At 35.3% G+C, this 16,026-nt stretch overlaps 1 protein-coding gene and 1 long non-coding RNA gene across 7 annotated transcripts; one reads left to right on the top strand and one right to left on the bottom strand.

The window, feature by feature from the left end:
• Positions 1–16: 16 nt before the first annotated feature.
• On the bottom strand, positions 17–15,655 carry LOC130968450 (enolase-like). Of its 4 annotated transcripts, XM_057893730.1 has the most exons (5): positions 15,044–15,278; positions 14,778–14,831; positions 14,591–14,677; positions 3,515–3,632; positions 17–728 (listed from the first exon to the last, which is right to left on the bottom strand). In XM_057893730.1, exons 1-4 carry the CDS (start codon positions 15,080–15,082, stop codon positions 3,558–3,560), a joined length of 255 nt encoding a protein of 84 aa, XP_057749713.1. In that variant the 5' UTR covers positions 15,083–15,278; the 3' UTR covers positions 17–728; positions 3,515–3,557. The 4 variants fall into 4 exon arrangements, 2 of the variants coding, with proteins under 2 accessions (XP_057749713.1, XP_057749715.1); XR_009081667.1 differs by lacking the exons at positions 17–728; positions 3,515–3,632 and having other exon boundaries at positions 14,204–14,677; positions 15,044–15,094; positions 15,232–15,655; XM_057893732.1 differs by lacking the exons at positions 17–728; positions 3,515–3,632 and having other exon boundaries at positions 14,204–14,677; positions 15,044–15,090; positions 15,202–15,655.
• On the top strand, positions 9,125–14,984 carry LOC130968451 (uncharacterized). Of its 3 annotated transcripts, XR_009081669.1 has the most exons (8): positions 9,157–9,326; positions 9,398–9,446; positions 10,170–10,260; positions 10,837–10,951; positions 12,013–12,225; positions 12,619–12,788; positions 13,739–14,205; positions 14,787–14,934. It is a non-coding gene; the product is annotated as an uncharacterized LOC130968451 (long non-coding RNA). The 3 variants fall into 3 exon arrangements; XR_009081670.1 differs by lacking the exon at positions 9,398–9,446 and having other exon boundaries at positions 9,125–9,326; positions 13,739–13,837; positions 14,787–14,984; XR_009081668.1 differs by lacking the exon at positions 9,398–9,446 and having other exon boundaries at positions 9,125–9,326.
• Positions 15,656–16,026: the final 371 nt, after the last annotated feature.

Here is a 16,026-nt window from a genome sequence, read left to right as displayed (position 1 = left end):
ACAGCGAAACGCAGCGTTTTTGGTAAGATTAAAAAACCGGTCGGGTCACGGTTCGGTACGACCGACCGATTCCCGGCCGGTTCAACGATCCAACGACGGTTTTTAAATTTGCCGGTTTTGCCTTCTCTCCGAACTGTAATTGATAGCGGTTCGCGGTTCGACCGGTTCGACCGTCCGGTTCGACCGGTTCGACCATCCGGTTCGAACCGGTTTTCAGAACCTTGCTTGAAACACTTGAAAAGTACCAAATGTATATGTATTACTTAGAAAAACATGCATTATCCAGTAAATTATAACAATGTTTCACTAGCCTTAATTCTATGAAGTTTCTCATGAACTAGATGTTTAGCACATAAAGTAAGATAAGAAATGTGACTACAAGCGCAGAAACAGAATATAACAAGAGGCGGGGTAGATCTTCATAGCTAGGACAGATAATTTCAAAGGCATATAATATATAGGACACACAGTATGAAGACGAATGGGTTTGTCTCCTCTTAGGGCAGCCTTTGGCAAGTTGCACTTTAGAGCATAAAGTACATCATCTAAAAGATAGAAGAACTACTGACATAACTACCTTAAAATAAGTAATTTTGCAGTTGCAATCTTTCCTCTAAATTGTAGGAGCAGCTCCACCATTCCAGCATCAGATACAAGGCATGCCAAGTGAAGCACACTTCATCCAGCAACAAACATTATAAAACAAGCATAAAGTAACCACACTAAACCTGAAATCAATAAAGATAAACAAAAATAAAAAAATTTCAATAATGATTTGATTTCTAATTTTTGCAACAGACCATGAGCAAATATGAACAAAAAAATTAGGAGCCATCTGCAACTGGTGAACCAGTAAAACACTATCAGAGCCATTGAGCAATTAGAAAACACTAAAACAGAATAAAAGAGTAAGTATTAGGTGTTCTGGTTGATACAAATGATATAACAGAGTAAGTTTATTTTAATACACGATTTAACAGAGTAATAGAGCAATCAGAAGTTCAAAACCATATACAAATTTGCAAATTTGTAAATTTTCAACCATCAGCAACCAGCAAATTCAAGAGTACAAGACAGATCTATCAACAACAGGAAATTACAATTTACAAAACATTCAGAACCAAACTTCAAACCAAGACCGAAGAAGAAGAATTGAAGAAAAATGGAACAAAAATTGAAGAAGAATACCGAAGAAGAAGACCGAAGAACAACAATTTCGGAACTTCAAACCAAGAAGACCGAGCCCTCAGTGAAGATGAAGAGGAGAAGCCACTAACCTGGGTTCCATGCCGAGAAGCCAGTGAAGATGAAGAGGACATGCCGAGCAACTGGGTTCTGGACACGGGGAAGAGGAAGAAGCAGCGGCGCTGAGGACCTGGGGACGGCGGCGGCGTTGACGACCTGAGACCGGCGGCGGCGAAGAAGGGCTAGGGTTCCCTTTGCTTCAGAGTTCAGAGTTCTCGAATCCAGGGTGTGACTGAGTGACGAATGAATTGGGGGAATAAGGGTTGGTTCACACTTCACGCCTTCACGGATCTGTTTCGTTTTTTTTTTTTACAAATAGAAAACGGCGTCGCTTTATTCGAACCGGTCGATTACCGGTCCGGTCCAACCGACCGGTTCTCGGCGATTCGACGATTTTTGTACGTTTTTTCTTCTAACGGTTTTGGATAATGGACCGGACCGTTTATAGTGCTGGTTCCCGGTTAAATCGGTTTGACCGGCCGGTCCGGTCCGGTCCGGTTTTCAGAACATTGGTCCACACGGGGATAAAAATGATCACAAACTCAAATCCTATGGAAGAAAAGATAAATACCTTGCTGAGAAGAGTTCATCAATTGAAAAGAAGAGAATGATTCTTGCTGTTCAAGCTTGTTCATAGGGAGAGAAACACGGTAGCCGATCAGCCTGCAAAGTGAGCGGTTGAGAACAATCGCGATCTCACAGTCTGGGAGTTCTCTCCGGCTATGGTGGTGACTGAGATCAGCTTTTTTTTTTTTTTTTTGGTATTCAACTGACATCAACTTTGATGCCATGGCACTTGTCTTTGTTGGAAATGTTTGTAATATTTTGGGCCTCTTTAGTCTGGGCTTCTAGCCCATTCCTCCAACCAAAATGAAACAAAAATAAACGGCCATGTCTTTACAAGCATAGCATAAAAGGCCCTTTCCCAAGCATAAATATCTATTGATCCAAATTAGTCATTCCGGTAAATTTTTTTACTCTTAAATTCGATACCGTAGAAATAAAGAAAAAAAGCTCTTAAAAGTTATTAGTTCTTTGTTATTTTAAATTATATATATTATTAGATAAGTAAGTTTCTAAAAAAATTAATTATATGATATTAGCTCTAAAAATATAATTATAGAATAAATTAGCGAATTTTTAAAACGATAAAAAATTAATATGTCCAACAGAAATAATTCTTAAGAACTTCTATAAAATAAAAATTTATTAGAAAACAAAATTTTTTTATATGATATTTTTTTGAGAACTAATTTAGATATTTAATCTAGATCTAATAGGTTTTTTTGTGTTTTTCTATTTCTAATGATGTAAAATTGTATGGCTGTAAATTTTTATTATATTTAGGTTCAATTATTTTCTTAATTTTTATAATTTTATTAATTTTTTAGTTATACATTTATAATTTAAAATTTTGTATTTTTATATTAGATATTTTCTATTTAATCCTCATCAATAGTTATCTTAGAAAAAACTTATAATCCTAATTGCATAACTCATCTTACATCAAATATAAAAATAAATACTTCAACAATATTTCATATTATTTTACACAAAAGTGATTAGTAAATATCTAATTAAAAATTTTTATTTAATATAAAAATTTAGTCGGGAAGTTAGTAAAATTATATATACTAATAGAATCACTAAACATTATCTTTATTGCTATATCAATTTTCATGAGTTAAAAATATAGATTTAGTTGATGTCATTTATGCCATTTATGTAGCTCACTTGGAATTTAGATTTTCTTGATGAATGATGAAGGACGTCGCCTAATTATGTGGGAATTGTGGAATGTTGTCAGTTTTGCAGGGATATATTTCTAATTTTCTCTACAATAGATGCTGCTGCAACTATAGAATTTTGTGGGTTGAATGCTTGAAATACTAGTTGAACTTGTCTAAAGCTCGGTTCGATTTATTTTGGAGTTACTAAGATAATATTTAATATCATTTCTTCTGAATATGGTATCTATTCTATCTATTCTATCTATTTATTTTATCTATTTTATTATATAAATATTATATTTCTATATTTAATGATAAAACTAACATAACATATTTTTTAAAATATCTTTTAATTTATTTTTTTAGCTTATTAAATTCAATTCATTACAATAAATATTAACTAATAAATTTAATTAAATATTTAAATATTATACAATTTATTATAATTTGTATTAATCAATTAATTGTAATTCATTATATCAGTTAATTAATTGATTAATTTATTAAGTATATAAGAAAGTTATTGTTCTGAGAGTTACCTAAAACGGTAATTTGGGTCTGAACGTGAGGTCCAGACTTCTTCTAAGGCAGCGTCCAACTTGTTCTAATGCCGAGGTGCCGCCGTTCGAGTTCGTCGTGAGAAGGTAGGGGTAGTACCTGCAAAAGACTCCGATGCTTAAGTTAACAAAGGCTTTAAGCAAGTTTTTAGTAGATAGGAACTTGAATATACCTGAGGGGTGTCAGTGTATTTATAGTAAAAAGATAATCACCTTTTTTTAGGAGTTCCACTTTTATTGGTGGACAGTCGTTCTCTTTATCTTGAGAGTTTGTTGGGTCTATCTTTTAGGAGAGATAGAAATAGCATGAGAGATTTGGAGAGGCACTTACTTATTTAGATAAGTGGAACTGAACCTCCTTAACGCATTCAACCTCTTAGAAGGTCGGGTGAGTGGAAGAGGCTACCCTTGAGGGGCCTTTATCCTTAATGGGCCTGGACTGCATTTGGGTCAAGGTATGAACTGTACCCCTACTTAAGTTTGAGCTTTCATAAGGTCGGATCCAAGTATTTGTGGCTCCAGTCTCCATTGTTGGGTATGCCGCCTTCAAGAGGTTGGGTACTCGAGATGTTTCAAAATTTTGAAACGTTGCCACTTCAATAACATGGCGAATGTTACCTGGTAGTTTTCTGAAAATCCGCACGTGGCTTTAAAGAGGGGTGCAAAATGTCTTTTTTGCCCCTTGTTCATAAAAAGTTAATCTCTTTCCTCTTTTTTCTTTTCTGTTACTGAAAACGCTCACCTTGCCTTGTTTCCTTCATCAAAAAACCCCCCCTTCACTCTTCTTCCTTTGTTCTTTGCTTTATACTGCATTCTAGGTCAATATTTCTTCATCTTGAACCCTTTGAAAGTTCTCGTTTTGCTTTTTCAAAGAGAAACGTTCGTGTTTCTTGCTGTTTGACGTGCCTCTTTACTTCTGCATTTCATTAAGGTTGGTGTTTTTATCCATTTTCGTTCTATTACAATTGCTCTGGGCACTTGTATTTGCCTTAGATTTTGAATGGTCATTTAAAATGTTGTTGGTGATGGGGTTTTGTATTTCCTTTAGTATTGTCACTTCTTGTTTGTTCTTGAAAACTTGTTGAAAACTGTTCGCTACTTGGGATTTGTTGCTAGGGACTTTGATATGGTTGTATTATTCTCAAATGGTATCGCTTTTACTTGGTTGGAAGCAATATCATTTCTGTGTTCGGAATTTGATGATGATTCGCTGTGTTTATGAGATTTTATGAGAACTGTTGTTAATTGCTGGTGTCATTAATAATGACCTGACTTCTTTGTGACTATTGTCCGACTTTCCGACTTGTTGTGACGAGTTTTCTTTGTGTGTTGCATTTGTAAGTATAGCCTTAATGTCTCGTTCTGTAATTTACAATATATTAACCAAAGTTCCCTCTCACTTAACCTGGGTAGATATTTCTGTTCTTACTCCTGTCCTTGTTATTGATAGAAAGTATGTTGGAATCTTCCAGAGGCACCATAGATTGTATGAAAACCAAAAAGATGAGCGGAACTATGAGATAGTGGTAGCTGATCCCGAGGAGAGGGTATGTTTTCTAACATTGGATAGGTCGGAATGCCCTTTCTTTTATGATGATTGCCTTTTCACTAAGCTAGACGTTAGGTTTCCTTTTTCTGACTTTGAGATTAATGTCCTCTGTACTTGCAACGTTGCTCCTACCCAACTACACCCTAACTCATGGACTTTTCTGAAAATATACCAACTCCTTTGTCGGGAATTGGATATCCGACCTTCCCTGAAAGTGTTCTTCTATCTCTTTGTGCTTACCAAACCTTTTAGTTCTAAAAAATTAGGTTAGGTTTCTTTCTGAGCTGTTTAGGGGAGGAAAGTTTTTTCTATTTTGACTAGTCTTTTCACGATTTTAAAAATTATTTTTTTAATCCGAACTGTTAAGGATGCCCAACCTTTCTTCATTGACAAGAACGATGAACCCTTTTTTCATTGTATTGGGAAGAGAGACCAGTAATAGCCAAGTATAATGTAGATGATTTAGATGAGCTCGAAAAGAGTGTAATTGGCTTATTTCAAGAGTATTAGGGCTGGCCTCCCTATTTAGACACCAAAAAATTCTTAGGGATCCCAGTCAACTCTAGGCCGAACTAGGTAGCCATCCTTTCTTTTATTCTATGAAGCACGGACACTTTGATGAGTTGCCGTGTCTGCGTGTCGGACACATTTTGGACACGACACTTACCGACACGCGTGTCTGCTGTGTCCAAACCGTGTCTCAATAAAAAATAAAAAATTCTTCTTCGGACACACTTGGACACACCTAAATACCATCACGTGTCAGCGTGTCCGGTCTTATTCTTAATATATATTCTTAAAATAAATTTAGATATAGTATATATTATTATTTATTAAAACAAAAAATATTTTAAATACTTGATATAATTAAATAAGACATTAAAAATAATTTAAAAATTAATTTATATTTTAATATTAATAAAATATTAAAATATCATTACGGTTTATCTAAAAAATACTTTATATTTTATATGTATGCGTGTCCCCGTGTTAGGTAAGATTTTAAAATTTGCGTGTCGGCGTGTCCCGTGTCGTGTCGTGTCCCGTGTCCGTGTCAGTGTCCGTGCATCATAGCTTTTACTTATAAATTCTTGTTGTAAAATTATGTTGGCGGCTAATGTGTCTTTATTTGCAGAAAAAATGGCTCCTATGTTGGCTGCCATTAAAACACTTCGAGCCACCAGAAAGAACATTATGGCTCGGGACATACAACTAAAAGAAGCTGGTGACGCTGTTGCCTAGTCTTCTCCCTCGAAGTCAGACTCGGGCGCGTCAGCTTCGCAGAAGGTTATACCCGTCCCTCCGTTTTGGCCAATTCTCTTTATCTCCGCCACTGATAGTGTTGTGGCCCGTCCTCATCCTTCTTCCTCCGAACAAAATCCCAAAAGGTAAAAGACTGCAGAGTGGGAAAGCATATACAACATGGGCTTTGACGGGCTTGCATGGAGCGAAAAACATATTCTCCCTCATAGCCACATTAGTATGGATGATGTGTCCCTCAAAAGCCATCTTCAGCTCCTGGCCCGAGGTAGAATTCGAACAGCAAGCGTGTGTGCAGCATTGACCAGAGAGTTGGAGAAAACTTCCCTTAGCGCCACTCACAGCTCCTTGGTGGCTACCCAAGTCGAGGTGGTTTCATTGGAGGAGACAAAAAAGGAGCCTGAAGAGGAGAGTGATACATTGTTGTCCGACTTGGGCAAAGCTCAGGCAAAGGCAAAACAGGCGGAGACGGCCTTGGTTATGTCAAAGGATTTAAGAATGAAGGCGGAGGAGAGCTACACCCATGTCTTCGGGGAGAGGCTCGACCTAGTGGATGAGCTGGCTAATGTTCGGGACAAATATGCAGAACTCGAGGAATATGTGGCTAAAGGAATGGATGAAATGTTTGCAAATTCAAAGGCCTAGTTTCAAGTTATTGCTGCTGAGGCAGACCTTTCCCTAATCAGCCAAGATAATATTGTGGTAGACGAGAAGATCGTCCTGGCTCCCGAGGATGATGAGGAGGTTCATTTGCACGACCCGAAAATTTCGGATGCAGAGATCAATCAAATTTCCCAAAATCCCAAGGTCCCCTCTGGGAATGAGGTCATTAGTGGTGAGCTCCCTCCTTCTCCGACTAGCCCCATCGCAGCTGTGCCGATTTCTGAGTATGACCCGACTCCTTCCACCCAAGCTGAAGATACTGTCACAGAAGAGCAGCTTAATCCTTTGTAATTCCGTCTTTAACAGTTTGAATGGCCCAATGTGTGGGTCTTTTAAGAACAATTTTTTTTTTGTAATAGCTTGTAGCCTTGATCACTTTTTTAGTTGTATTTTTTTTGACAATTTTAGTTTTTTTTTTTTTTATCAAAAAACCTTTCTTCATTTTCATCATGATTATAGGTTTTCAGTAATTATTTTTTGTCGAATTAGATCTTAGCCTATATAGCCGTTTAGTTGTAAATCGTGTTTTGACAACTTTTTAATACTGTTTCTTTGCTAAGTTAAATGATGTCGGTGAAGTAGGTCAGTATAGTGCTTTTCTTTGTAAGTTTCGACTTCCTGTAATCGGACTTTGTCAAGTTACTTTTTCATTTCGTTTTTATTCTGCCTTGATTTTGAGGTTTATCTTACAAATTGTTTACATAACTTCTTATATTAATTTGTACCTCGTCGCTTCAACTTGCCGACCATTCTAGGTCGGATAATGATTTTTGTGGTTTGTCAAGCTTAAATTAATGCATTTTTATAGGAAACTTTTAAGAATGAAGTGGATTTATCATTGATAAATGAAAAATGCCTTTCCATAAATTGGCTAATAGGATTTTGACTACTCTTAGCCCGTGTTATGGTGCCTCGTTAAATCCCCTTCCGAAAAAATCCTTCTCGAAAAAAAATTATGAAGTCGGGAAAAATGAGTATACCAAGGAACAAGGTGCGCTATCTAACTGTAGTACTTCTTCAAGTTACACGCGTGCCACGACCTCGAGAGTTCCATCCCTTGTAAGTCGGATACCTTATACTAACCTTTCCCTAAGACTTCAACAATCTTATAGGGTCCTTTCCAATTCGCAGCTAGCTTTTCGTTGCTCGACTTCTGAATCCTGATGTCATTTTGTATCAGTATAAGATCGTTCGTGATAAAAGTTCTTTTGATTACTTTATGATTGTACTTCAGAGCCATCCTTTGCTTTAGTGCTTCCTCTTTGATCCGAACTTGTTCTCGAACTTCTGGGAGGAGGCCGAAGTCTTCCTTTTATGCTGGATATTGGCCCCTTTATTGTAGAATATAACCCTTGGAGATTCTTCAGCGATCTCTATGGGAATCATGGCTTCTATTCTGTAAGCAAGTCAAAAAATGACTTCCTTGTTGTGGAGTGAGGAGTTGTCCGATATGCCCATAAGATTTGAGGAAGCTCGTCTACTCATGCTCTTTTTGCGTCTTGTATTCGACATTTTAACCAGGCCAATATGACTTTGTTTATAGTTTCAGCTTGTCCATTGGTTTGAGGATATTTCACCAATGTAAATTGGTGCTAAAAATATTTTTATTATAAAATACCAATGGCATTTTATGCTATTACTATATTTGTATAAAATATTAAAATAATCAAATATTTTCCTATTTCATACTAAAATTACCGTATGTAAAAAATTTAGCCAGAAGATGCATAATTTTCATAATTTGAAATTCGTTTTGAATATATTGTTCTTTAATGCAGGTATTAATTGGATGGATAGGATTTTATTTGTTAAATGATAAATTGCTCTAAATAATGACTAGAATAGAAAAAGACTTGAAAGTTAAAACATGAAAATAAAAAAGACTTTGGTAGGATATTTATTAAGGTTATTAGTTTTAGCATTAAAAACTTAAAAAAAGATCTTCACTAAATATACATTATAATTTATAAATGCGCTAAATATGAATTTTCCGTTTTTTATAAAACAAGATTATATTAAGTGTAAGCAAAATTCAATTCAAATAAAAATGTGTTATATTAACTTTAGATAAAAACAGGTAGAAGCATCACGTCACGCGTTTCACATCTTTCAGGATCATTCTCTCTTTCTCGTCCTCCTCACTAAAACAACAGCGACTACGCTCTAACGCGCGCGCGTGTTCGCCTTTTCGCTTTTGTTATTACCAGTCAAATCCATCTTTCCGAACGCTCAGCGACTTCTTCATCACTTTCTCTTCCCCCTTCGTCCATTTCACGCGCTTCCTCTTCCTTCCTCCGTCGATTCGCCGCCATTTCGCTCCAGGTTCTCCCTCTCTCTCTCTCTCTGCTGAATTTAGTGCGCACACAATGAATCTCGATTTGAATCCTTTGTAGCTCCTCGAGATCTCTGATTACAGAATGCGTATTTCGAATTTCGTTTACTGTAAGTTCTCGACGGAGTATTCAGCTTTTTGAATTCTCGTAAACGCCTTTTTTTGCTTAGCTAAGTGATGAAGGAACTGTAACAGAGAGGAAGTGGAAGGATATGTGTGGAGAGAGGAGTTCGATGGAGTTTTATAGATTTTTTTGCTTCTGTATGAGTGAAATTGCTGAAGAGTTCTAGTGAACTTCGCCTGTGAGAGGAAATCGAGGATCTGGTTCTATTTAGCGGTCGTAGAATGGAGATTATGGTGTGTGTGTGTGTGTGTTTAGTTACCGTATAGTAATGAACAGCGGTAGAAATGATGTTTAGTTATGCTTTGATTGTTAGGTGCTTTAAGATTTGCAAAAATTTAATTCAGTAATCTATTGTTGATCCCTTCTCGTGGTTGTTTCTGATCACTACTTAATTGTTAGAAATTTTTGGATATTGCATTGGAAATAAGTGTAGTTTCTCTTTTGCCGAATGACCAAGAAAATTGTGCTTATGCTTTGTGTGAAACAATCCACGGAGCTTGCTCCAGGGCCTCCTCCTAGTGAGGAAAGGTTTGGTGGTTGATGATTGTGGTATTTCCTGACATAGGGGGGACATAGGGGGTTTTTAATGTTTAATACTATAGTTCAGTGCCAAACTTAGAACCGTATTTTTCTTTTGTTGAATTCAAAATCATCTACTGATATTTATTTATATATTTCTTTTCTTATTGTTTTGTTTTGCTGATGCCAGGTTATTTGAAGTTCAAATAATAACTCTCGTTTTAGTTGCTACTTGAGCTGGATTTGGAGGTATTGTCATCTGGAAATCATTAGGAATAAGTGTACGTAAGCAAGAAGTTTGGTTTGCTTTGCTGCTTAGACTCAACTGTTCTATGTTCTGAACCAGTATTTAATTATTTTTGGGAGTTTTGAGGTTGATTAGGGGATAATATTCCGAAATAATTTTTTTTTTTTGGTAAAACTGAACTTATTGTTGTTCTAACTTATTACAGAAACAATATAATTGGTTACTTCTTTACAATTCTTTTTTCAGCTTCATTTTATTATGAGTGAGTAGAATATCGGTTTTATTTATGTTGAAACACTATCTTTTGTTGGATTTTAAAACCATGTGCTTTGCTTCAGAAAATCCTTTTGCAGAAGTAGTTTATGATAGCTATTATATCTTCATTTGATCTTCTTCCTTATTTTCCTGTTTACTTCCCCCCCCCCCCCCCCCCCTTCTTTTTTTGGTTCCAAATTTTGTGGTTTACACTAAGTTTCATTTCTTGAAGCCTAGTGCACCCATTCAAGCAGATTCTTTTCATTATGTTAGGTGAAATTGGATTATTCACATTATTCATGTTTATCACAGCCAATTAGTTTGAGTGTTCATTACTTGTATTCATCCATTGCAGTTAGAACTGTGGGTTTGTTAGTACAAGGTAATCTTATCTCTTCTATGGTGTGTGGATACATTGAAAGCAAAATATGGGACTTTTTGATGACTTGCCTTTGCCTGAAGACAAAGCTGTAAGCTTTCCTTTGTTACTTTCTAGATTTGTATTCAAAATGATTAATCACTGCTTTTCAGAGGGATTCTCTGCAATTGATTTATATTCTAAGGACTTTTGGCCTCACTGCTAGTGCTTGTAGATTACTGGAATAGAAATGGGGAAACTTTGAGCAGTTTGGTGCAGTAACCTAGGTTTATGTTCCAGAATAAGGCTCATGCCTTACAAGGGTGGGAGAACAACTTCTGTCCAATGTTATAATTATATCCTCAGTCTATTTCATCCTTGGTTCCAACAGAGTACACTAGTCTGAAGTAGGCCCATATTTGACCCCATTTGGTGCCAAAAGGCTGTTGTAACTGCAAACTGTTCTCATTATAACTTAAAATTGATTTCTTTTTCTTTTTCCTTTTTCTTAAACAAGGACAGAAGGATATTACAAAAGGCATGGAGGACCAGAAATCCTCAATTTATGGAAGGTTAAGATACACACAAAAAAAATACATCAACAGGCCAAGCTTTGCAATCTGTCTGCATCTCCGAGAGGAAACCCCTCTATAAAAATCATGAACCTTGAAAGTTTGTAATTGTAGTTAAGAGGTTCTAAACATCTACTCTAAGATGTACTGGTTTTGACACTAAAATGCTATATATGATGCAAGTTTAGGATATGCCCATATAATAATATCATAAGTCTCTGCTGCTTTAAAATAAAGCAGCAGAAAAACCACCAGACGCTGACACTTTTCCCGTTTAATGCTTCAGATTGGCTCTCAAAGTCCTCACCTCTTCATGGTCTTTTCAAACCAACTTAGCTTTGCTCAACAGATAGGATTACTTTTATTAAATGGCCTTCTTTTACCACTATGCAGGTTATACTAACCAAAGTTGTATGCATCACATGAGGGATTCATTGCTATTTTATACTAAAATTATCTTTTACTTCTAGCTTATAATTTGAACTGTAGATTGTTTGCTCCAAAACCTTCATTGATATATCTAGTTTTCTATTGCTCTTTGTCGTGTGTTAATCTCTCTAATTTGTGATAATTTGAGTCTTTCTGCTCTACCGAAATGCAGTATTTGAGACGTGAACTCGCTAAAATAGATGAGAGTTGGACTGTTGCTCGTTTTGATTCACTACCTCATGTTGTTCACATTTCGACGTCAAAAGATCGTGATGCTGCTGCACAATTGTTGAAGGAGCAAAGTGATGTTGTTGAGGAGGTTGTGGATGAAGTAGTACAAACCTATCATAGTGGCTTCAACAAAGCTATCCAAAACTATTCCCAGGTTTCTTAATATTTCATTCTCATGGGTTCTTTTTAAAATTGTTATGTTGACCTGGAACAATTGGTTCAAACTGCCAGTACTTGACAACTGAAACTTCAGGGAGTTTGATTGTGGGTGTTAATGGAGGTCCACCTTCAGATTATAGTTCCTTAAATTTCCCAGTTACTTTGCATCCCGCTTAATGGGAAAATGGTTGATGGTTATTATTGTTTTCGTTGTTCTTATTGTTGTTCAATTTATTGTGCTATAAACTTCCTATTGTAGTTTTGGCAGTTGTTACTTTGTAGAATTCTTAAGAGTTTGCCACTTCTCTCTTGTTTACATAGAGTAGCTGAATTAGGATTGGCCTTTCATTATGATTTTCCATTTAACAAATATCTTGTTTATCTTCAGATCTTGAAGCTTTTCAGTGATTCCACTGAGAGTATCTCTTAAAGGTAGATTTGGCAGAGGCAAAGAAGCACCTTAGTGCGCGCAATAAACAATTGCATCAATTATGGTATCGCTCAGTTACATTGCGACACATAATCTCCTTATTGGATCAAATTGAAGGCATTGCTAAGGTCAATCCTTTATTTCCCAAGTGTTTACTGTTTTTTTATTTCTTGATTCAATTGCATTGCTTTGTTTGTTGCTGATTAAAAGACAGTATCGTGTCAGAACTTATGCTAGCTTCCTCTAATATTCTAATTATATTTGCTATGACTTGGAGTCACTTTTTGCCTCTTTTAACAGTTTGGGATAGAATAAACAGTATGCAAAATTGCATTTGCAGTTTCATATCCAGTGTGCTACATCTGTACATGTGTAGAACTTTTGTAGTAGTTTTAGATGTGAAGCACATAATGACCTTAAAATTCATTGAAGCTATAGAACTAGACTTATACACAGTGACATTATAACTCGTGAAAGCTCACTGTGCTTGGAATGGCGATGAAATTAGGCTAATGCTAACAATTATCTTCTTGTGAATCAATGCTATTGTGGATTTTCATTCTTAGCATAGTGATACCAACACACTACTATAGATATTTGATCAACCATGGTCTATTGCTGCATCAAGGAGCTTCTAGACTAGAACTCTCCAGTATTGAAGCACCAAGAATTTATGTTGGGATTTTTTTTTTCTTATATTGTTATAACGATAGTTTATAATCAATAGAATTCAAATATACTTAGTATGACTCAATGGATCACTTTTTTTGATAAGTATTTTTTATGGATTCTATTCACCCGCCAATCCAATGAGATATGGTATGCTACAAGTGAATATTTACGACAAGTGAGTCCCAATTTTAGGATGACCGACCCCGTAAATCCAGTTCATATAATGTCTTTCTCAGGTGCTAGAGGAAATGCATCTCAAGGTTGCATTTTCTGCTTGCATGTATACATTTGTGCATGCTTCCTGATTTCTTTTAAACTTTTTGTTTTAATTGCTTCCTTTTTTGTTATCTGTTTAAACTTCTCTATCTTTCATGGAGGATTTTGAGTCTGAAGATCTAAGTTGCAGGTTCCAGCACGTATGCTCATTGCTGAGAAGCAATTTTATGCTGCAGTTCAATTGCAAGTGCAGTCTATGCTGATGCTTGAGAGAGAAGGTCTCCAAACTGTAGGATTTCAACTCACTCACATTTTATCCTATTTTCATCTTATTTTGAGTAGGAACCTGCTATTTTTCATTAATAGTTCCCCACCATGGTTCTGCACTTCACTTGGTATTTTAGTTAAAAGGAGCAAGTGATTTGTACAGATAAAAGGGCAAACATACTAAAAGCAGGTGATACGATATCCATCATATCAGAAAATCTATAAACAAACAAAGAACAGATGTGGCTAAACAAATACAACAAAGCTGTTGCATCTGTCTGCTTGTTAGATATTAATATTGCCTCAAGAAGACTAAGAATGTGAGAAAGTCCTGTGCGTCATAGAGAGCTATAATTGTTATTATATCCTCTATTATATGGAAAGGCAAAGGTATGCCTCTGAAAATGCCAATCATTTAGTTGGTTATATCATTATTCTACATTTCATTGAGATTATTGCTGGTTGATTTTTTTAATTATTTAATTTTAAATATTTTACTTCTAACTTCAGAGGAAGAACAGCAATAAAAAAAATAACAAAATAGCAATTAAAAAAAAAATAATTTATCAAAAATAGCTCATGCAACAGTGTTTTAATATGGGTAAAAAAGTTGTAAACTCTACTTCTAAGGTATTGCATAAAGAAGCAACTTTTTTCAAACTCTGGATATCCAAACATCTTTATTAACGAAATATGATTAATTTTATGAAGAAAAAGTGAGAACAATTTTGAACTAAACAAAGGAACCCCATCAAAGTCTATTTAAATCACTTACCTTAAGAAAAAGAGCGTTACATGCATACTCTAGTACTACTCTCTCAATGCGTTTTGCATTAAACATCAAGAAATCATCTCCAACTAACTGCACAATATTGCAATGAGTAGAAACCATTCAAATAATTGTTAAAAACTTCTAATTTGTATGCTTATTCATATGACTATATTTTTTGAATTTCTTTTACCATGTGCAGGAAGTTGAAGTTTACGGCCAATATTTTTCTAAGAGATGAAGATTCCTGCAAAAAATCAGAACAAAAACCTTTAATCAAAAATTTCTTAAGTCCGTATGTTGGTTCCAGCTCAAATAATTGACCACAGAAAAGTTTCAAATATTTCCAAACCTAAATCCTTTTCTTAAAATCAAATCCAGCTGATATAAAAGCATGGCCTTTGTTTATTTGTTTTGAGTTAAAAAAAATATATGGAAACAGCAACGGAAACGAATTACTTTTATAGACTCATCGTTCTCATCTTCCTTCCTCATCATGGATATACCTATCTGACAACATGCAAAAGAATAACATAATGCTTTTGCGGTATTTTTCTTTTTATTAAATTAAAAATTTAAATTAATCATTCAAAGGCATAAAAAATCTTTATGAGTACCTAACAAACTTGTTTTCATAATGGTATTACCTAGTCTTTAGGCAATCTGTATAATAATATATAATTCCAATATCCACCCCCCAATGCACAAACAGGAATGTCAAGAACAGCAGGATTTGGAACATTGAGCAACTGCAAAACACAATAATAGATCAAGTTATGGTAAGATTAGGATTGTATGATAAAAGATAAGCTCAACTTATTTGCAAAAGTCACTTGATATACTGGAGGAATGATCAAATATATAAATCTAAACTTAACAAATCTCCAAATCTCCAAGATATGTAATAACTCTTAAGGGATAATATCAAAATATTTATACCAACAGTATAAACACACAACTTAGACAACATAATAGGACACATGTTAAGAAAGGTGGGAAAAAAATAAAAGGGGTACGAATTCTTTTTTCCTCTGTTTTTTCTCTGTTTTCTTATATTGTTGTCGGGGTTAGAGTGTACCATGGTAAGAAAAGATTTTTAGGAGCCTCCCAATAAGCTTCCTACCTATGAGTGTTGATAACCTTATCTTATATTAGACCAAGAGTACAACCAATCATTTCAATTAGAAACCACAAAGAAAGATCTAAATTGAAGCTCATAGTAGCATAGACAACAACCCAAAATATAGACACATATGAATGAAGAATAAGTTATCAGATTTAGAGTTGAAGTCTAAATTGACCAAATAAAAAGAAACCACTGTAAGTTTGTTAATAAAGCCAACTAACTTATGGACAATCATTGGCAAGATAAGATCAAGACCAATCATCGGCAAGCAGACTAAATTATGGACAAAATCGCGCTGCTTGAACCTAAAGGAAAC

Source organism: Arachis stenosperma, chromosome 3, assembly GCF_014773155.1.
Source record: "Arachis stenosperma cultivar V10309 chromosome 3, arast.V10309.gnm1.PFL2, whole genome shotgun sequence".
In the NCBI taxonomy this organism is placed as follows: domain Eukaryota; kingdom Viridiplantae; phylum Streptophyta; class Magnoliopsida; order Fabales; family Fabaceae; genus Arachis; species Arachis stenosperma.
The sequence above is the reverse complement of the archived record's forward strand: the minus strand, read 5'-3'. Positions and strand labels throughout refer to the sequence as shown.

Coding starts and splice junctions, on each gene's coding strand:
- LOC130968450 (XM_057893730.1), bottom strand. CDS start 15,082: ATGATGAGGAAGGAAGATGAGAACGATGAGTCTATAAAA. Junction 14,832..15,043: donor AGAACGATGAGTCTATAAAA/GTAATTCGTTTC, acceptor GATTTTTTGCAG/GAATCTTCATCTCTTAGAAA. Junction 3,633..14,590: donor GTAACGCTCTTTTTCTTAAG/GTAAGTGATTTA, acceptor AGTCTTTTGCAG/GTACTACCCCTACCTTCTCA.